General features: G+C 43.1%; 1 protein-coding gene across 2 annotated transcripts in view; it reads right to left on the bottom strand.

Annotated features, from left to right (window-relative positions):
• Positions 1 to 224: 224 nt before the first annotated feature.
• The window catches only part of HOGA1 (4-hydroxy-2-oxoglutarate aldolase 1), a 43385-nt gene continuing 21809 nt past the window's right edge, over positions 225 to 21800 (bottom strand). For both annotated transcript variants that reach the window (XM_040436835.1, XM_040436836.1), the window contains exons 7-8: positions 5455 to 5588; positions 225 to 579 (exon numbers count right to left, since the gene is read on the bottom strand). In XM_040436835.1, coding sequence (XP_040292769.1) covers positions 430 to 579; positions 5455 to 5588 — 284 coding nt within the window. In that variant the 3' untranslated portion in view covers positions 225 to 429. The remainder of the gene's footprint in view (positions 580 to 5454; positions 5589 to 21800) is intronic.

The following is a 21800-nucleotide window of genomic DNA, read 5'->3' as shown; positions in this document are numbered from 1 at the left end:
CAAGAATAGGCAGTTCTATGGGGGCGCCGGCCGGGTGTATTGCGGATCCACAATGCACTACGGACGTGTGAATGGACCTAAAAGGTAGTTTTCTTCCTTCTGGAGGAGAGCGAATTTGCATACATTTTTCCATTGCCGGTAAGTACGTCTCCACACTCCAGCTGGATCTCTTCCTGAAACCTGCTATAGGAGAAGCATTCCAGTGCCTAGCAGTAGTCTGGTGTCTAAGAGTATGTGCAGACATGGCGGATTTATTGCAACAACGTACAGAGTAATACAAATTAATGAGGACTTAGAAGACGTACAGTGGACATCTTCTGTGTGGATATCAGGGCAGACTTTCAAATCAAACTCCTGATAATAAATAAAACACGATGTCGAGTTTTATTTGATTTCTTGTCGATTTCTGTTGCTTTCTTCACATTTCAGCTAAAGCCATCCGTTACTAGTAAAAACCCCCCTCAGCTCCTTCTGCTCCGGCTCGGTCAGTGGTACCAGGGGCGAACGGCAATTGCCTCCATGGTATCCAAACCACTCCATGGCCTGCTTCATGCCTGGGATCCCAAAACTGCGCGTCACCTGGAAAAAGAGGTTGGAGGGGGATGTTAGAAGAAGCGGCCATCTTGGTATTAATTAAACAGGAATATACATTACTGGAGAATGAAAAAAAGAACAACTAGAAAGAGTAAAGTTAAAAAGTCTATTTTACAATATGGCCGTTACATGTACCGATCAAACGTCCAAGACCCTCACTTGACATACAGATGCTCCACAGAATTTTTTTTGCCTGGCGTCACTGTTGTTTTTTTTATCTGACAGCACTGTTTTTCATCTTCTCTGTTACTGGCCTGTTGAATTGGGCGTAGTTGAGAAGTTCGCCACGCCTGCTAGACGAAAGCGCGCACCATTAGCAGACTTTGAAAAGGTGTAGAATAGTGGATCTTGGGCCATCCTTCAAATTTCAGAAGGAGCTGGACGAAACGTTTCTGTAGTGCATCGGTGGTGTGGACAGTGGTTGGAGGAGGGCACTCAGACACAGAGAGAGGATTCTGGCCGGTCAAGACAGACTGATGCACGCCGAGATACCGTCTAAGAAGAGATGCTGAATCTCAAAAGGACAACCATGGCTTCAGTGACTGCCCCGACCATAAGAAACCATCTATGTGAAGCACAACTGCATTCATCATCGCCAAGAGCGCCTGCACTGGTGCCATGAGAGAGAGACCACTGGAGGCATGAATGGAAACAATAGCGGTCAGTGACGAATGCAGGTTCTGCTTTGGCCTCATCAGAATACGCAGAAGGGCTGGAGAGCGTCTACTGCCACCATGCATGGTGTGGAGACACACAGGACCAACACAAGGTGCGGGGCGCCATTAGCTACCATGGCCGTTCCGATCTAGTATTCATGAAGGGAACATTGACCAGCCTTCTGTATGTCCAGGACATTGTAAACTGACTTGGAGACGTGGTGTTACAACAAGATGCTGCCCACCCACTCACTGGCCGCACTACTAAACGTGCTGTATGACACTATAGGATAAAGGCGATTTTTTTTCTATACAGTAGTGTGCAAGCATGACCACCGCTGCTGGAAGGCACGGTGGTCATAACTATGGAAACGAGCAGTGTATAATGTGAGGGAAAAATGAATCCAGCCAGCAAAGAAGGCAATATGGACAATCACAGTACATTAGTAAGTGCGTTGTATTAAGTTAATCTACACGATAAATGCCATTTGATAAATTGAGACAACCCCTTTTCTGCTGGTGTATGAGGGTATTCGGTGGTGTACTGTAACTCGAAGCTCCTGGGCCTCAGAGCAAAATCTGTAACAAGGCCCTTCACACTCTATGGCGCTGCTTCTTATGTGGCAGAAGGGCCGTTGAATCTCCTCAGGTGCCAAGCCTAAGTGTGACCGCTATCTCTGCACCCGTGTAGCTATGCCCTCTGGGTAGTCAAGACTCTGAACAATATATTTTAGCAAGTTGGAAAAATAAATTTCTCCCACAATGTATAAACTCTTATATAAATCCCCCAGTCATTCCCTTTTTTAAATCATTTTCTTCTTAAAAAATAAAGGGGTTGTACGAGATTAGATAAACATGGCTGCTAAGTTGTAGCTTAGGCCCAGGCTGAGCTGCAGTACCCAACACATCCCATGGACAGGTGTGTCCATGGTGATAGGGGAGTGTCTATGTAACTAACTTGGTGGGAGGAGCTATAAACTAGCTGGGCGGGGCTGAAGCTGTGTCACAGGAAAGAGAAGTGCATCATGGGTTTGGTTGGATACAGGAACAGGAAGTTCTACATACTGGATGAAAACAGACCAGAGGGATTGGTCTACATGGTCAAAACGGGTCAGGAGAGTCCAAACTGAAATCAAGCATGAGGAAGATGTGCATAAGGTAAGCAACTACATGAGCAGATCTGTTAAAAACCACAGTAGTCCAGGAAAATCCCCTTTTAAGCTGGTATTTCCTATATGTTAAGCTGGAACAGGAAGTGGAGAATAGCAGGGACCGGAGCAGCAGCAGTGGATCGGTGGAAGGAAGTAGTCCTTTTTTATAAGTTAAGGCATTGTAACCTTTTATTTATTTATTTTTTTAAAGTACTTACTGGAAAACCTTTCATCTGTTTAGCCCTAGTCTAATTAGGGTCTTACCTTATAGGGCGGCCCCCACTGATGTCCCCCATTGATTTCAGCGTCTTATATTCTAATTAGCCCACTTGGTTATACTAGGCGGAGACTGGAGCGGTTCTCTTCTCCCTGGCTGTGAGGCTTAGATATACTTTTGTCTCATAAAAGACTCCCTTGCTTTAAAATGAAGCCAAGTCTGGTTTCTCTGGGGAAGTCATATCTAGGCATTAAGCACACTCCCCCTGCAGGGGAAATGTAGCATAACATGATGGCCAGCCAAAGGCACGGACATGCAGGTGCGGCTGCACCATAGCAGCTCTCAGTTTTTAGGTCTTGAGCGGGTTACCCCCTCCACCAATACATTAATTTTCCCCAACAAGTCATGTTGATAGAGGTTGCTGTCTTGAGAGTACAGTTGCTGCAAAATTCTGCTGGTCGCCCTTGGAAACAGACAGCGTTTAGCTCCAGCATGCTGTCAGACATGTGACCCCCGAGCTCCCATAATACACTGCTTTATAGTAACAGGGATTGTTCTGAATTTAGCTTTGTATGTGAACAGAGAAGACAACGTAACAACTGAAAACAACCACTAAATAAATCTACGTAAAGTATTGAGAATGTCACGTTTTATGTAGGTGTATGCTGTAGAGTGCCCCTTTAGTATGTTGTCCTGTCATGTGATACATGAAGAATGTGAAGTGCTCATTCTGTAGCTGACCTTCTATACGTCCGCGTTACTTCAGTTAATTACATCCACTCATGTTCTATAAATACCTGAAAACAATTCAGGGAAGCAACAAGCGATTGACGGAATTGCGGTCGAGGTTTATGGAGGGTACATCACGTCCATTCTCCTGCCACAGTAATGTCAGGGCACAGGGTGCAGCATAATAGACCCTTGGCAGCTGTTCACACATGTAAGAATCTCAATGTGAACCTTTACAGCCATACATGGGATTGTTATCAGGTGCTTTGCTGATGCTACGTATGTTCAAAGTGGAAATAACCAAGAAAAATAACATTTTTTAAAGGGACAGTCTCACCGCAGACAACCCCTTTAACCCCTTAAAGACCAGCGTGGTCCGGTCCTTAAAGGGGTATTCCTATTTCAGGCTTTTATGACATGTCCACACAGTATGCCGTGAAAAGGCTGACAGACATCAGTCCCACCTCTGGCAGTAACTCCTATAGAAATGAATGGAGAGAGCCGCACATGCGTGGCCACCTTAACATACACTGCAGTTGGCAAACCGGCCCCATTCTCTACTCCAATGCTTGTCCCAGAGATGGGACCTACACTTCTCATACAGTAATGCTGTATCCTGTCAATATGCCATAAATGTTCAAGATCCAAGATCGAATAATCCCTTTAATAGCAATTTTGGGCATAAAGTGGTTTAACGGCACTAACTTTTTTTTATTTTTGGAGCTAGCAAAATAAAATTTTCACCTTTTTCGTAACTCAAAATTCAATTTTTTTAACATACTTTTTTTTTTTTTTGCAACCTGTATTATAACCCCAGAGCTGCATTCCTAATTCTGCTAGTTACTAGAGAAAAAGATGCAAATTACAAGAGCAAATTATATGCGGATATTGAGTCATTATAATAGGTATCATAGTGATTTCAAAGGCAAGCAGATGTTTGGATTGTGTAATGCTTTGCGTGGTAGTAGACATGGAGGATGGCCAAGGGAGACTTCTTCCCGTTTCTTGCATTTATAGGGACTGTCCACACAAGACTTAACCCAACCAAATTCTCATTTTCCAATGGAAAAAAAAAAAGCATGTCCACCAATTCTCTACCGCTGCCACTCCGACTCTGCTCTTGTCTCTGCCGCTCTCCACTTCCTGCTCCTGGCTCAGCACACCATGATCAGCCAATCACCCGCCTCATACAGTGATTGGCTAAGAAGACTTTCCCTAGCCGAGCCAGGAACAGGAAGTAGAGAGCAGCAGGGACCACTGCAGAGTCGGAATGGCAGAGTCGGTGGTGAGTATTGAGTCTTCTTAATTTTAATCTTTTCGAACCCTTTTTGAATATATTATATCCCCAGAAACCCCCTTGTCTCAAGAAATTGAACTTTTCCAGTTGGAGCAATAAGTTTGACTCTGTAAATCCCCATTTGGACACAAATCTTAAGTTCTGATACAACCCGAAGAGAGTTATTCTGTGCAGTAATTACTCATCCCTGGTCCGGTTATTCCTTCCCTCAATCACCCGGGCAGGTTTGCCATATCTTCCTTGCTCTTACAGTATGTTACCGGGCCGGCGGCCAGGACGACAGCTGCGCGTCTCATTACTTAAAGAAATGCCAGCTGTGCTGCCAACTGGGCCCCGTCCTGGTTCTAGGAGAAGTTCTGTCTGGTATTTTCTGACCAAGCATCATTTATCCAGACCCGAAAATATCTAACATTGTAGAGGATATATACTAAGGTGCAGGAGAGGCTGGTTCGTTGGCAGCGGCGGACCCGACAGTCTAATGGGAAAAAAATAAGCTTTGGTGTATAGGAAGCATAATATCACAAATAGGACATATTTACCTCCTTGAATATAGAAGGTCCTTCAAAGCAATAAATTATGACAATATTGCATAAAAAAAAAAAATCCCTTTAAGACTTCCCCTTTAAGAATAGGTCACGCGTATTTGATCGGTGCGGGTCCGAGTCCCAATGCACAGACTACGGTCGTATACGTATATAAGGTACCGCTCCTATGACTTTTCATGTAGAGTTCAGCCATGCTGATGGTCATCTGGTGCACAGGAGGATTGGACATGCTGCAAATTCTGCACCTGCGTGATAACATACTTACAGCAGAGTTTGGCTCGATTAATCGAAGCTGCAGCTTTCTTGCCTCCTGCCACTGCCCATTGACACAAAGTCTCTCCAGTTTACACACTTGGGCACCCAGGACGTTAGCAAGAGCACAAACCCCTCCGACTGCACCTGTACAGAGAGGGAGAGAGAGAGAGAGAAGCATTGTGGGTCAGGGGATGTTAAACGCATGATACAGGATCAGAGAATCCCGTCCGTCTTATTCCAAAAACAGCAGCTGTCCAATGTGTTGGGTCCACTAATGCATTTCAGCTCCACTGAAGTCAATGAGGTTGAGCTGCAATACCAGACACGACCCGTGGACATGTGTGGCGCTGTTTCTAGAAGCAAGCTGGCATGATTTTTAAAACTCTGCATGGCACCTTTAAATATCTCCAAATGGAGTGCCAGCATGATGTATTCCCCTTATGTCACAACCCTAACGAAGGAGAAAAAGGTCAAATAAAAATCAGCGCCGAGTGCTCATGAGAGATGGAAGATGTCAGAGTGCGATATTATGAGGCCGGGATATAATGAAGCTCCAAGCACCAGTGGTTCAGATAAGCAATGTTTTAATTTAGTGAGAAAGCAACCACATCTGCTCTCAAATCGATTTTCTGGGGCAGGAGCAGATGAGGAGGAAATATCCCCATAAGTCATAGAAAGTGCATATTCACCTGCATAACTTCATACACACATTATATCTTAGGCTACAATCACATATGCAGTGGAGGCTCCATTCGGGGTTTCTGTCACAGAGTTAGTCAAAATTATTATTATAGTCAATGGGATCTGTTCGGCTCCGTTCCAGTCTTCTGCTATTCATTCTTCTGCTCCAATAATGGAGCAGAAGAATGGAAATAGCCAGCGCTGATGTGAAATCAGCCTCATGCACACGACCGTTGTTTTGGTCCGCATCAGAGACACAGTTTTTGCGGCTCGGATGCGGACCCATTCACCTCAATTGGGGCGCAAAAGATGCGGACAGCACTCCGCGTGCTGTCCACATCCGTTGCTTCGTTCCGTGGTCCGCAAAAAAAATATAACCTGTCCAATTCTTGTCCGTATTGCGGACAAGAATAGGCAGTTATATTAATGGCTGTCCGTGACGTTCTGCCATCCGTGTTTTGCGGATCCGCAATTTGCAGACCGCAAAACACACAATGGTCGTGTGCATGTAGCCTAATCCTGTACTGATCTTGAGTTACATCCTGTATTATACTCCAGAGCTGCACTCACTATTCTGCTGGTACAGTCACTGTGTACATACAGTGAACAAAAATATAAACACAACACTTTCGGTTTTGCTCCCATTTTGCATGAGCTGAACTCAAAGATCTGAAACATTTTCTACAAACACAAAAGACCCATTACTCTCAAATATTGTTCACAAATCTGTCTAAAAATCTGTGTTAGTGAGCACTTCTCCTTTGCCGAGATAATCCATCCCACCTCACAGGTGTGGCCTATCAATTCCTGGAAGCTGAAAATATCCCAGTTTTTGCATGGCCAGCATACTCACCGGACATGGCACCCATTGAGCATGTTTGGGACGCTCTGGATCGGCGTATACGACAGCGTGTTCCAGTTCCTGCCAATATTCTGCAACTTCGCACAGTTATTGAAGAGGAGTGGACCAACATGCCACAATCAACAACCTGATCAACTCTATGCGACGGAGATGTGCTGCACTGAGTGAGGCAAATGGTGGCCACAACAGATACTGACTGGTTTTCTGACCTTCCCTCCCAGTAAGGCAAAACTGTGCACATTTCAGAGTGGTCTTTTATTGTGGGCAGTCTAAGGTAGTGTTTCCCAACCAGTGTGCCTCCAGTTGTTGCAAAACTACGACTCCCAGCATGCCCGGACAGCCTTTGGCTGGAGGCTGATTAGACAGCATGAGTTACATCCTGTATTATACTCCAGAGCTGCACTCACTATTCTGCTGGTACAGTCACTGTGTACATACATTACTTATCCTGTACTGATCCTGAGTTACATCCTGTATTACACTCCAGAGCTGCACTCACTATTCTGTTGGTGCAGTCATGAGAAAAAGGAATAAAAAACAAGTCATTAACAGGAACAGATTTGCTAAGCTACCCCAAACAACTGTACAATGCCTAGTTTAAAGATGACACTTCCTAAGATGCAAATTGCGAGTACTACTATAATACTGCCACCTATGGATGAAAATATGACTGCTATTGCAACTCTTCCCCATTCACACGACCCTATGTATTTTGCGGTCCGCAAAACGCAGATCCGCAAAAAAATACAGATGACGTCCGTGTGATGTCCATGCTACACCGTTTTTTTTTTTTTTTTGCGGACCCATTGTAATAATGCCTATTCTTGTCCTAAAATATTTTTTACGGGACTGTGGAACGGACATACGGATGTGTATTGAAATGAATGGATACACATCCAATCCGCAAAAAGTGTGGATCAGATACGGTCATGTGAAAGGGGCCTAATGGAGACATGCTGCAATACCAGACACAACCCATGGACAGGGGTGGTGCTGTTTTCCAAAAGAAAGCGGCCATGTTTATCTAATCCCAGACAATTCTCTAGTTACCATTATTGCGGTACAGCGTCCCTTTAAAAAAATAAAAATAAATTAAGTAATGACCTAAAGATGCGATTGAGGCCAATGTGGAAGTCACTGAGCCAAACACAAACCTCTGAGTCATGAAACAGCAATGTTCTGTAATAACCTGAAAAATGCATTATTGACTTTTAGTGAAATCTACGTCATGTAAATTGCCGAAACTTACACAAAGCTTTTAAAAATTTACTATGCAGTTAATGGAGTCTGTATTATGGCGGTATTATTAGTGTCTCTCAGAACAGAACAGCGGCAATGATATTCTGCAGAAGATGAGCTCATCGTTAGCTCCGCTTCATTAGACATAATGGCAGGGCCGAAGGGGTAGCCTTGTGGATTTCATAATGATTGTACAGACAGGAGAGCAAATAGTTTAACTCTATGTGGAGTGTTCACAAACTTTCCCGAAGACTACTGCAAGCAAAGCAGACCACGTAATATACCGCACATGAGAACATAGCAGCTTCTATACTATCAGGGTGTATGTGTCATTAATGGAAAATCATTAACAGGACCCCCAACTACCATGTGCTATTTGCAACACTGGTGGTTTTAGCTGCAGTAAAATGACAAAAAACATGTAGCCTTGCAAAAGTACAGTAATGTTTGTAAACAGTAAACACATGGGAAAAGGAGGCATGGATCCTCAAAAAACGGATGACATACGGATGTGTTCCATATGCATTCCGTATTTTTTACGGACCCATTGACTTGAGTCGAGCAACGGAACGTTATTTGCGGACAATAATAGGGCAAATTCAATTTTTTAGTGGAACGGATATATATACGGAAACGGAATGCATACAGAGTACATTCCACTTTTTTGCGGAACCATTGAAATGAATGGTTCCGCATACAGACCGCAAACGGAAACCGCAGGAACGGAAATGGAAAAAATAAAGTTAGTTTGCCTTATTTGGTAATTTTACTTTGAATCCTTCGTTACAGGGCGATGAAGTCAAATAAAAATTTAAAGGAGAAATGAATGGATGCAAAATAACATTCTAGTCACAAATTATATTTAATTATACAGTAAATATATTTAAAATACATGATAAAGACAAAAAAGTATGATCCTGCTTAATTAGCTACGATTATCATAATTGTATAATATCATAAAGCTCTAAGTAGATTTTTAGTTGCCAAACCTAGAGCCCAATCCACCTCTGCCCTGACAAGCAGAATATCTTTACCAGCACTATAAAGTACAGGAATATAACTACTATAGTACTGTCTCCTATATACAAGAATATAACTACTATAATACTGCCTCCTATGTACAAGAATATACCTACTATAATACTGCCTCCTATGTACAAGAATATAACTACAATATTACTGCTCCTATTATAATACTGCTCCTATGTACCAGAATATAACTACTATATTACTGCTCCTATTATAATACTGCTCCTATGTACAAGAATATAACTACTACAGGGAGTGCAGAATTATTAGGCAAGTTGTATTTTTGAGGATTAATTTTATTATTGAACAACAACCATGTTCTCAATGAACCCAAAAAACTCATTAATATCAAAGCTGAATATTTTTGGAAGTAGTTTTTAGTTTGTTTTTAGTTTTAGCTATTTTAGGGGGATATCTGTGTGTGCAGGTGACTATTACTGTGCATAATTATTAGGCAACTTAACAAAAAAACAAATATATACCCATTTCAATTATTTATTTTTACCAGTGAAACCAATATAACATCTCAACATTCACAAATATACATTTCTGACATTCCAAAACAAAAACAAATCAGTGACCAATATAGCCACCTTTCTTTGCAAGGACACTCAAAAGCCTGCCATCCATGGATTCTGTCAGTGTTTTGATCTGTTCACCATCAACATTGCGTGCAGCAGCAACCACAGCCTCCCAGACACTGTTCAGAGAGGTGTACTGTTTTCCCTCCTTGTAAATCTCACATTTGATGATGGACCACAGGTTCTCAATGGGGTTCAGATCAGGTGAACAAGGAGGCCATGTCATTAGATTTTCTTCTTTTATACCCTTTCTTGCCAGCCACGCTGTGGAGTACTTGGACGCGTGTGATGGAGCATTGTCCTGCATGAAAATCATGTTTTTCTTGAAGGATGCAGACTTCTTCCTGTACCACTGCTTGAAGAAGGTGTCTTCCAGAAACTGGCAGTAGGACTGGGAGTTGAGCTTGACTCCATCCTCAACCCGAAAAGGCCCCACAAGCTCATCTTTGATGATACCAGCCCAAACCAGTACTCCACCTCCACCTCGCTGGCGTCTGAGTCGGACTGGAGCTCTCTGCCCTTTACCAATCCAGCCACGGGCCCATCTATCTGGCCCATCAAGACTCACTCTCATTTCATCAGTCCATAAAACCTTAGAAAAATCAGTCTTGAGATATTTCTTGGCCCAGTCTTGACGTTTCAGCTTGTGTGTCTTGTTCAGTGGTGGTCGTCTTTCAGCCTTTCTTACCTTGGCCATGTCTCTGAGTATTGCACACCTTGTGCTTTTGGGCACTCCAGTGATGTTGCAGCTCTGAAATATGGCCAAACTGGTGGCAAGTGGCATCTTGGCAGCTGCACGCTTGACTTTTCTCAGTTCATGGGCAGTTATTTTGCGCCTTGGTTTTTCCACACGCTTCTTGCGACCCTGTTGACTATTTTGAATGAAACGCTTGATTGTTCGATGATCACGCTTCAGAAGCTTTGCAATTTTAAGAGTGCTGCATCCCTCTGCAAGATATCTCACTATTTTTGACTTTTCTGAGCCTGTCAAGTCCTTCTTTTGACCCATTTTGCCAAAGGAAAGGAAGTTGCCTAATAATTATGCACACCTAATATAGGGTGCTGATGTCATTAGACCACACCCCTTCTCGTTACAAAGATGCACATCACCTAATATGCTTAATTGGTAGTAGGCTTTCGAGCCTATACAGCTTGGAGTAAGACAACATGCATAAAGAGGATGATGTGGTCAAAATACTCATTTGCCTAATAATTCTGCACTCCCTGTATAATACTGCCTTCTATGTACAAGAATAAAACTACTATAATACTGCCTCCTATGTACAAGATTATAACTACTATAATACTGCTCCTATGTACAAGAATATAACTACTATAATACTGCCTCCCTATGTACAAGAATATAACTACTATAATACTGCTCCTATGTACAAGAATATAACTACTATAATACTGCTCCTATGTACAAGAATATAACTACTATAATACTGCCTCCTATGTACAAGAATATAACTACTATAATACTGCCTCCTATGTACAAGAATATAACTACTATAATACTGCTCCTATGTACAAGAATATAACTACTATAATACTGCTCCTATGTACAAGAATATAACTACTATAATACTGCTCCTATATACAAGAATATAACTACTATAATACTGCTCCTATGTACAAGAATATAACTACTATAATACTGCTCCTATGTACAGAACTATGACTACTGTAAATCGGCCTCCTATGCAAAAGAGTATATTATATTACAGCTCCGACAACCTAGAGGGCCTGACATTGCTGGAGCCGTCTCCCAGTATGAGTGTAATGGCGCTGCTGGTGGTATAGAGGTGACCCTGATGCTTACAAGCTGTGAAAATGACTACACAGATTCCATTCCTCGGATAGCATGCCCACATGTTCATGTCCTCTGGAATCTGTACAGATCACTTGCCCGCAGTTGGAGAGACAGGGGTCACACACTTATACAATGCCACTCTTCATAATGTCCCCAGAGATGTTTAAGGAGTATGAAGTTCTGCTATTTGCAGCAGTGCGAGGGTGACATCAAGGTGGTGGATGCTGGGGAACCGTGAAATGCTTTTAATGCTTCTACACTCGAGATCTGCTCCATTCCCTTTCTACATATTCTGGGCATTTTTTGTTCCTCCGCTTCTAGGTTTCAGAGCAGCATGCAGATTTCCTTTCTCTGTTCCCTTGCCAGCGCCGGATAATATACTTGTACATTAAATGCAATGGCCACCAAGAGGGTTGTAAATTTAGAATTTTAGAAACATCATACCCGAATGATTAGTCTGAGATCAGATTTCATTTTTAAAAATTTCAAGAATTCGGCCAAAAAAGTATATTAAGGTCAGTTCATCAACTAGAATCACATCTTTAATTTCTCAAGGACCAGAAGCACAGAAAAAGCTAAAGCTTTAATAAAGAAGGATTCCCATCTCAGATTTTTATGGCTTATTCACAGAATATGCTATAAAAGTCGGACAGAAGGAAGTCCCACCTCTCTGACCTGTATCTCTCTCTGCCCCGTTTGCCAGGTGCAGTTTTTGGAGAGGTGGCAAGCACATGCATGTCTCTTTACTTTCACAGCCAATCTCCCCCCATCATTCTGCACTTAATACCCCATAATGAGAAAGTAAAAAATTGAATTAGGGTCCATTCACACGTCCGTATGTGTTTTGCGGATCCGCAAAACACGGACATCGGCAATGTGCATTCCGCACATCGCCGGCACTCTCATAGAAAATGCCTTTTCTTGTCCGCAATTGCGGACAAGAATAGTACATGTTCTAATGTTCTACATGTTCTATTCTATCCGCAAATGCGGATGCGGACAGCACATTCCGGCCCCATTGAAAATGAATGGGCCCGCACCTGTTCCACAAAATTGCGGAACGAATGTGGACCCATTTTGGGGACATGTGAATGGACCCTTAGGCTTGCCGGTAATTACTTTTCCATGAATCCACCATGACTGCATAGTATAGGAGATTGACCCCTGACCTTTGTAGGGGCAGGAAAACAGAGAAAGATTCAGTGTTTATCAGATTACAATAGTGCACTTGAAAAAAAAATCATAATTTTCTTCATACTAATGTAATTTAGAAAAAATGATACCTAACAGTATAAAAGTATATGGGCTATATATATATATATATATATATATATATATATATATATATATATATATAGTGGGCATTTCATGCCATCATGGTGGATTCATGGAAAAGGAATTACCTGTAAGCCTAATTCAGTTTTTCCCATTTCACCACCATGCCGGCATAGTACAGGAGACTTACCAGATCACCAATTAAAGGGGTTCTGCCGTTTTTTTTAAACGGATAATCTATCCTCTAGATCAGGGGTGGGGAACCTCCGGCCCGAGGGCCGTATGCGGCCCACGGTATCATTTCATGTGGCCCCCGGCCCCCTGCCAGAACATAATGTGAAAATGCTTATGACCCCTTCCATTATGGAAGCGGTCATTAGCATACGGGAGGCACAGGAAGGTGAGAACAGCACTGCACTGGCTGTCCTCACCTTCCCTGGTCTTCTTTCAGCCCCACACTGTGTCCTGACACATCCAGCGTCAGGACGCAGTGCACGTAGACGTGCACTATGACCTGACGCTGTGCGGTGTGAGGTGACAATATAGTGCGGCAGGAAGAAGAACAGGGAGGGTAAGTGAATCTGCCAAGAGGCAGCGCCGTACGGAGCTGGAGAGGTAAGTTTATTTGTTTATCTTAAATACAGTATCTGATCTGATGTCTGATTGGGGCTGATCTGAGGCTAAAGGAGGGTGGGGAGGGTCTGATGGGGGTCTGATCTGAGGCTTGGGAGGGTCTGATCTGAGGCTGGGGTTTGATAGGGGTCTGATCTGAGACTAGGGGGGCTGATCTGAGGCTGGGGAGGGTCTGATGGGGGCTGATCTGAGGCTAGGGAGGGTATTATGAAGGTCTGATCTGAGGCTGGGGGGTCTTATAGGGGCTGATCTGACCCTGGGGGGTCTGATGGGGGCTGATCTGAGGCTGGGCGTCTGATCCGGGTCTGGTCTGAGGCTGGGGGTCTGATGGGAGTCTGATCTGAAGCTAGGAAGGGTCTGATTGGGGTCTAATCTGAGGCTTAGAGGTCTGATGGGAGTCTGATCTGAGGCTGATGTAGGCCTGGGGGGTCTGATAGGAGGCTGATTTCAGGCTGATGGAGGTGGGGGCAGATATTTTGCTGAGAAAGGGACAAAGGCAGGGACAGTTGCGAAGAAAGAGGCAGGGAGAGTGAAAGCTGGGTGAACCCCTCTCTGGACCCCCTGGGTTTAGCTTCCTGCCATTAATGTCAAATAAGTAACATTCTGAACTTAAAAATTAGACTGCTATGTGTGGTCAATATGGCGCCTGTATTGTATGTAATATACTGTATATATATAGTGCAGGCGCTATTTTGTGCTGCAAAAATACAGCCCTCTAGATTATTTTAATTGAAGTGCAATTTCTGTAACTTATCCCTAAGTCAATTATATGTTTGACCAAATACAGCAGTAAAAAATTTTTATTGAGAATTTTGTATGGCCCCCGAATGATGTTACAAATATCCAAATGGCCCTTGGCAGCAAAATGGTTCCCCACCGCTGCTCTAGATAGATCATCAGCATCTGATCGGCGGGGGTCCGACACCTGAGACCCCTGCCGATCAGCTGTTTGAGAAGGCAGTGCCGCTGGCAGTAGCGTAGCGGCATTCTCGCTGTTTACCGCAGGCCCAGTGATCGGACCCCTGCAGATCAGATGCTGATGATCTATCCACCAGAGGATAGATCATCAGTTTAAAAAAACTGCAGAGCCCTTTAAGGGAAGGGGGGGGCTATAGCTTGGAGGACCTTCCTACCACAGGATAGATCAGAATATCTTGACAAGTCGAGCCTGTAATGCTTAATGAAGGTATGTACATTGGACCAGGTCGCAGCCTTGCAGATCTGCTCCAAAGACGCACCCGCTTTTTCTGCATAAGAAGAGGAGACTGCCCTGGTGGAATGCGCCTTAATCTTAACTGGGCATGGAAGATTTTAAAAACAGTAACAATCACAGATTGTCTGTTTTATCCACCTTGCGATGGAGGCCTCAGAGGCAGCTTTCCCTTTATTTTTCCCCCCAAACTGAACTAGAAGATTGGCAACCTTTCTGAACCCTTTGGAAACTTCAAGGTACCTTAGTACTACACACCTGACATCTAAGGAATGGAATTACTCCTCTTTGGGATTTTTTGGGTTATTACAGAAGGAAGGAAATACTATCTCCTGGTTTCTATGGAAGTCAGAAACTACTTTTGGAAGGAAACCCGGATCCAGTCTAAAAATAATTCTGTCGTCCAATATAGTTAAATAAGGATGTCTGAAAGATAAGGCCTGAATTTCCCCTAATCTCCTAGCCAAAGAAATTGCTATAAAAGGGAGGCTGTCTTAAGGGAGAGGCTTTTAACTGAGGCCTCTTCCAGAGACTCAAAGGGGCTCCCTGTTAGACCTTGTAAGACTATGTTTAAGTCCCAGGTCGGGATTCTAGGTCTAATAAAGGGTTTCAACCGTTGCCCTGCAGAATCTTTTAATCCATCTGTGTTCGCCCAAATTTGAGTAAAAAAAAAAAAGACGCTTAGCGTTGCAATCTGCACCTTCAGGGTTGAGGGACGGAGACCCATGTCTAACCCCTGCTGGAGGAAATCTAAGATTTTCTGTATATTTGGAACTGACTGATTTAGATCTGTTTTCCCCCACCAGGAGCAGAATTTCTTCCAGATTTTTAAGTACATTGCAGATGTGACTTTCTTCCTACAAGCTTTAAGTGTGGAGATCACTTTGTCTGACAGACCCTGACGCCTTAGGATTTCCGACTCAGGATCCAGGCTGTCAGCCTGAAGAACTCTGGATGCGGGTGTATCAACGGACCCTGTGTTAGGATGTCCTTTCTGATCAGAAGAATCCAAGGATCCACATATAGACAGTTTTTGGAGAATCGAAAACCAGCTTCTTTTTGGCCAAAACTGTGTTATTAAGATAAGATTTGGTCTTTCCTGAATGATCTTTTGAACCACCTTTGGGATCAATTGAAATGGAGGGAACGCTTAAGCCAAGGTCCAATTCCAAGTTTGAGAGAAAGCATCTATTGCCCAAGGATTGTCTCTCGGGTTTAGGGAGCAGAATGCTTGAACTTTTGCATTTACTTTTGAGGCAAACAGATCTAATAGCTGGAGCGCCCCATAATTTTTTCTATCAGGCTGAATGTTTCTTGATTTAGAGACCATTCGCCTTGGTCCAGGCTTTTCCTGCTCAGAAAATCTGCCACTTGATTCTGGGAGCCTTTTAGGTGAACTGCCGATATGGACTTTACAGTTTTTTTGGCTCAAGAGAATATCCTTTCTGACAGCTTTATCAGCTCCCACGATCTCGTTCCACCTTGGTGTCTCAGATAAGATACTGTTGTTACATTGTCGGATAGTATTTTTATGTGATGACCTTCTATAAAATGTAATGCGGCTTTTAGCGTCTCCCATACAGCTTTTAGTTCTCTGTAATTTGATGATTGCTCTGCTATGGCCCTTGGCCAAAGACCCTGGAAAAAAATTCCGTTTATGTTTGCTCCCCAGCCTGATTTGCTTGCGTCGGTCTGAATTTGGATAAATTGAGTCTTCTGTCAACCCACACCTTTGTTGAGATTTGAAGACAGGGTCCACCATGTGAGTGAAGACTTTACATGTTCTGGAATCAGAATTTTCCGGTCCAAAGATACCTGTCTTCTGTCCCAACTCCTCAGGACCGCTGCTATGCATGACATTAGCACTCCCAACAAGCTCATCACCTCTGTGATAGAACAGGAGCTTATTTTTGGGAATTTTTGTACCCTTTCTCGTAGACCGGTAACTTTTACCTCTGGAAGGAATGAAGACTGTACCTCTGAATCTAGCAGGATTCCTAAAAACTTTATTCTAGTCTGAGGAAGAAGACAGGATTTCTTTAAGTTTACTATCCATCCTAAATCTTCTAGTAGAACTAGAAAGGAGTATAGGTCGTTTTCCATCTGCTTCATGGAATCTGCCAAGATTAAAAAAATCATCTAAATAAAGGTATTATTATTAGACCTTGCTTCCTTAGATGAGCTACCATTTCTACTTTGATTTTGATAAAAACTCTGGGGGCTGACGAAATGCCGAAAGGGAATCTCAGGAACTTCTGAAACTGCTCCTGAATAGGAACGTGGTAATACGCGTCCTTCAAATCGATTGTGCACATTAGCGCACCTTGTTTTATTAGAGGGATTGTAGATGACAGTGACTATCTTGAGTTTCCTGTATAGGATATTTTTGTTTAGTGGTTTTAGATTTATTATCGTACGGAATGATCCGTCCGGTTTGGTCACTAAGAAAAGAGTCGAGTAGAACCCCTCCTTTTCTTGAGCTGGGGGAACCTGTGTAATTGCACCTAGTTTTAGCATATCTAGAACGCCCTTCCAGAGCCCGTCTCTCAACCTTTTTGACGAGGTGGATGTGACGACGTATTTGTTGGGGGGGGGAAGAGAGAAGATCTTTATTTAGTATCCTTTCTCCAGTATGTTTAGTACCCAGGGATTCGATGTAATTCCCTTCCACTGAGAGGAGAAACCTCTCAGTCTTCCCCTAATCCTGGCGTCATTGTTTATCACTAGCTTTGGGGATTAAAGATAAACCCCCTACCTCGACTGCTCTTAGGGTAGCTCCACCGCCCTGTTTTCCTTTTGCCTCTGTAGGCCCTATCCCGTGCCCCATAGGGACGAAAGGAAAAACTCCTTCTCTGGGATTTTTCCTCGGGGAACCATTTTTTATTATCCGTCGATTTTTCCAGAATTTTGTCCAAAACCGGACCGAAGACATACTCCCCCGAAAAAGCAATGGAACATAATTTAATTTTTGAGGCTTTGTCACCCGTCCATGACTTCATCCATAAAGCCCTCCTAGCTGTATTTGAGAGGGCTGCATCCTTGGCAGAGACTCTTACTGTTTCCGCTGAAGCATCAGCTAGGAAAGCGATGGCTGATCTGAGAAGGGGTAACAAATCTATTATTTCTTCCCGCGGCGTTTTGTTTTTTAGATGGCTGCCAAGTTCATTGGGCCACAAATACGTCGATCTTGCCACAGATGTTGCAGCTATGTTAGTTTTAACAGTATACATAACAGTCTCCTGCGCAAGTCCTGGGAAGCTATCTGCCTTTCTTTCCATTGGATCTCGCAACTGGGAAGAGTCTTCCAAAGGAAGGAAGGTTCTTTTTATTTACCTTAGCTACCTGTACATCAATTTTAGGTATATTGTCGAAAATTTGGGATTCAGAGGGATCAAACAAAAGTCGATTTTTAAACTCTCTTGATATCGAGATGTTTTTCTGAGTCAGACCACTCATCAAGGACCATCTCTTTAATATTTTTGTTTATATGAAACACTTTGGAACGCTTGGTTCTTAAACCTCCAAACATTTCCTCCTGTATAGAGTGCGGTTTTTGGACCTCCTCAATGCCCATAGTGGCTCTATCCGCTTTTAAGAGATCCCCCATTTCTTTAGCGTAAAAATAGATTTTTTTTTGCACCCTCAATAATCTCTCTTTCCGAAAGGGGATCATCTTCTTCCCATTGTCTAGAAGGCGCTGCCTCATCGATTATGTCCTCTGAATCAGAAAAGGAAAGTGTCACAATTTTTTGCCTTTTAAGGGGAAGAGGACCCGGGCTGGATTCTTTTAATGAAGCCAGAGAGGATTTAACTCCATCATGTAATATAGTCCTTAATTCCATCATCATAGACGGTTGTTCCTCTCTCACAATTCTCGCATTCTTTGCATAATTTTTTTGTATATTGCTCAGGGAGTTTCTTAAAGCAAGAGATGCATTTGAAACTCTTTTTTGACCTTTTTTGAGCTTCCTTACATACCTTTTGGCAAGAAAGGAACAATCAATGTATACCCCCAGCTTGGGGAATATATGTATATATACACACACATACACACACACACCTATGTGTAGTAATCTTGTCTATAATACCCCCAAAGGCTACTTGTAACAGAGTGCTGCACAGAAAAAAGGGCTCCCCATATGGAGGACTTACAATCACTGGCACCGGAGCATCAGGGGCCAACATGTTAAGACCTCAGATCAGGACCCTCCGTGGCTTCCACGCTGCTTTATACCGGCAGCATCACTCTAGTGAATTATATTTACGGGCCGCCGCCGCGTTACCACGCCACCAGAAGTGAAGTCAGACGCTCGCGCGCAACACGTGGGATCTCCGGCCTACACCTGCTTATCCCACTAGGGGAAAGGAAGGTGCGCATTAGACGTGCAGCCCGGGACAGGCATCCGCTCTACAGATGCGAGGCCCGCACATTCCCCCTTTGGTATGCGACTTCAGAAATTGATTTATACTGTAAAAAAAACAGTTCCCGAACACGAGTTCGGTTCCAAGGTACCATGTGGCTATGTGGTTACCTGTGGTAACTCAGTGGCTATGCATGTAATTAGAAATTTTGCATAGCCACTAAGTTATTCAATAAAATGTATCTGTACAGCGCCACCTACTGTTTGTTCTTTTTCTTAGGTCTTTGTCCTGCTCACTGAGAAGGCCGCACATGGTCAGTTTCATCCTTTAACTGCCTCCTGAGCTGTGATAGGGGAAAAGCTCCAACAGGAAAGACACGCCCCCTGAGTTGCAGAAGAAAGGACCCTCCCCTGAGCTGCCAGCCTGATATAAATCTAGGAGAGCAATGAATGTGGAGATCTCTGGGTCCATGTGAGGTACAGGGCTGGTTCTAACTTTGTTAGAAAGAGGTTGTCATGTACTATATGATGTCTGATTTTAATTTTTTACATTAATCATGGGATAACCCCTCTAAGTAAAATGGTTGCTAGCTTCCTAGACTACACTATACACTGTCTGCTTCAGCTGTCTGGGATCACCCCTGCAATCAGATGGACCGACGCTGATGTTATCCATTACTGCAGGTCTTTGTCCATTTTTAATATGAAAGGATTTAAAGGGGTTTTCCAAGTGTTTTATTCGGATGACCTATCCTTAAGATCAGTGGGGTGTCTGACACCAAGGGCAGCCGCTAATCAGCTGTTTGAGGAGGTCACGGAGCTCCAGTGAGTCCCGCAAATTACCAAACACAGCTCTGTACATTGCTTAGTGGTTGTGCTTGGTATCGTGCTTAGCCCCATTTACTTGAATGGAACTGAGTTGCTCCTAGGCCATGTGAGCAATGAACGTGTCGTCACTGGCCTAAGGAAAGCTGTGAGGAGGCTGCTGCACTAACACAGGAGCACCACGACCTCCTCAAACAGCTGATCAGAGTGGTCCATTTTGTCAGACCCCCATCGGAGAACCACTTTAAACCGTGCCGTACATGTACGGTGCGGTAATCGGGTGGGTGCAGGATCTGCGCCCGCCCGATCCGCAGCAGGGGTCCGGCAGTCACTGATAGCCGGACCTCTGCTGCATGCGCCGGCATCGGTGAAAACACTGATGCCAGCGCATTAACCCTTGATGTGCCGCGGTCCGCACTGACCTCGGCACGTGCGCTGTCCATGCGGGGATCGGGTCCCCGCGCTGCTGTGACAGGGACCCGATGGCATGGAAGGCAGCCCGATGCATTACTTAGGCATCGTGGCTGCCTTCTGGGAGAGCCTGTGAGATCCAGCCCCCTGGATCTCACAGGCAAGCAGGCTGTAAGTGTATTACAGTCTGTAATACACTTACAGCCAATGCATCACAATAGAGAAGTATTGTAAAGGGGATCAGACTCCCAAAAGTTGAAGTCCCAGAGTGGGACAAAAAATAAAGTGAAAAAGAAAAGTTAAAAAATAAAGTTTTGCAAAAAAAAATTAATGTTTCATGTAAAAAAAAAAAAAAAAAAAGAGAGTCCTTTTCCCAAAATAAAGCAATTTTTTTTTGTAAAACAGGGAAAAAAAGTATACATATTAAGTATTGCCACGACTGGCTCTATAAAAATATCACATGGCCTAACCCCTCAGGTGAACACCGTCAAAAAATGTAAATAAAAACTGTGCTAAAAAAAAACACTTTTTTGTCCACTTACATCACTAAAAGTGCAACACCAAGCGGGGGGAAAAGGCATATGCCCCCCAAAATAGTACCAATCTAACCGTCACCTCATCCCACAAAAAATGAGCCCCTACCTAAGACAATCGCCCAAAAAATAAAAAACAATGGCTCTGACTATGGAGACACAAACAATTATTATTTTTTAGTTTCAAAAATGATATCATTGTCTAAAACTTACATAAATAAAAAAAAGGTAGACGTATTAGGTATCGCCACGTCCGTAAGAACCTGCTCTATAAAAATAACACATGAACTAAACCCTCAGGTAAACACTGTAAAAAAAATAATAATATAAAAACGATGTCAAAAAAGCAATTTTTTGTCACCATACATCACAAAAAAGTGTAATAGCAAGCGATCAAAAAGTCATATGCACTCTAAAATAGTACCAATGAAACCGTCATCTTATACCGGAAAAAAATGAACCCCTACACAAGACAGTCTCCCCAAAAAAAACTAAAAAACTAAAATAAAATACAGCTTTCAGAATGTGGAGACACTAAAAAAAAATCTTTTTTTTTTTTCAAAAATGCTTTATCATGTAAAACTAAAAACAAACAACCAAAACAGTAGTCATATTTGGTATTGTCGCGTCTGTAACAATCTGCTCTATAAAAATACCACATGATCTAATCTGTCAGATGAACGTAGTAAATGCCAAAAAATAAAAACTGTGCCAAAACAGCTATTTTTTGTTACCTTGCCTCACAAAAAGTGTAAAATAGAGCAACCAAAAATCATATGTACCCTAAAATAGTACCAAAAAAACTGCCACCTTATCCCGTAGTTTCCAAAGTGGGGTCACTTTTTTGGAGTTTCTACTCTAGGGGTGCATCAGGGAGTCTTCAAATGGGACATGACAACT

Source organism: Bufo bufo, chromosome 6 (assembly GCF_905171765.1).
Source record: "Bufo bufo chromosome 6, aBufBuf1.1, whole genome shotgun sequence".
NCBI classification, from domain to species: domain Eukaryota; kingdom Metazoa; phylum Chordata; class Amphibia; order Anura; family Bufonidae; genus Bufo; species Bufo bufo.
This window is presented reverse-complemented; position numbering and strand designations above follow the sequence as displayed.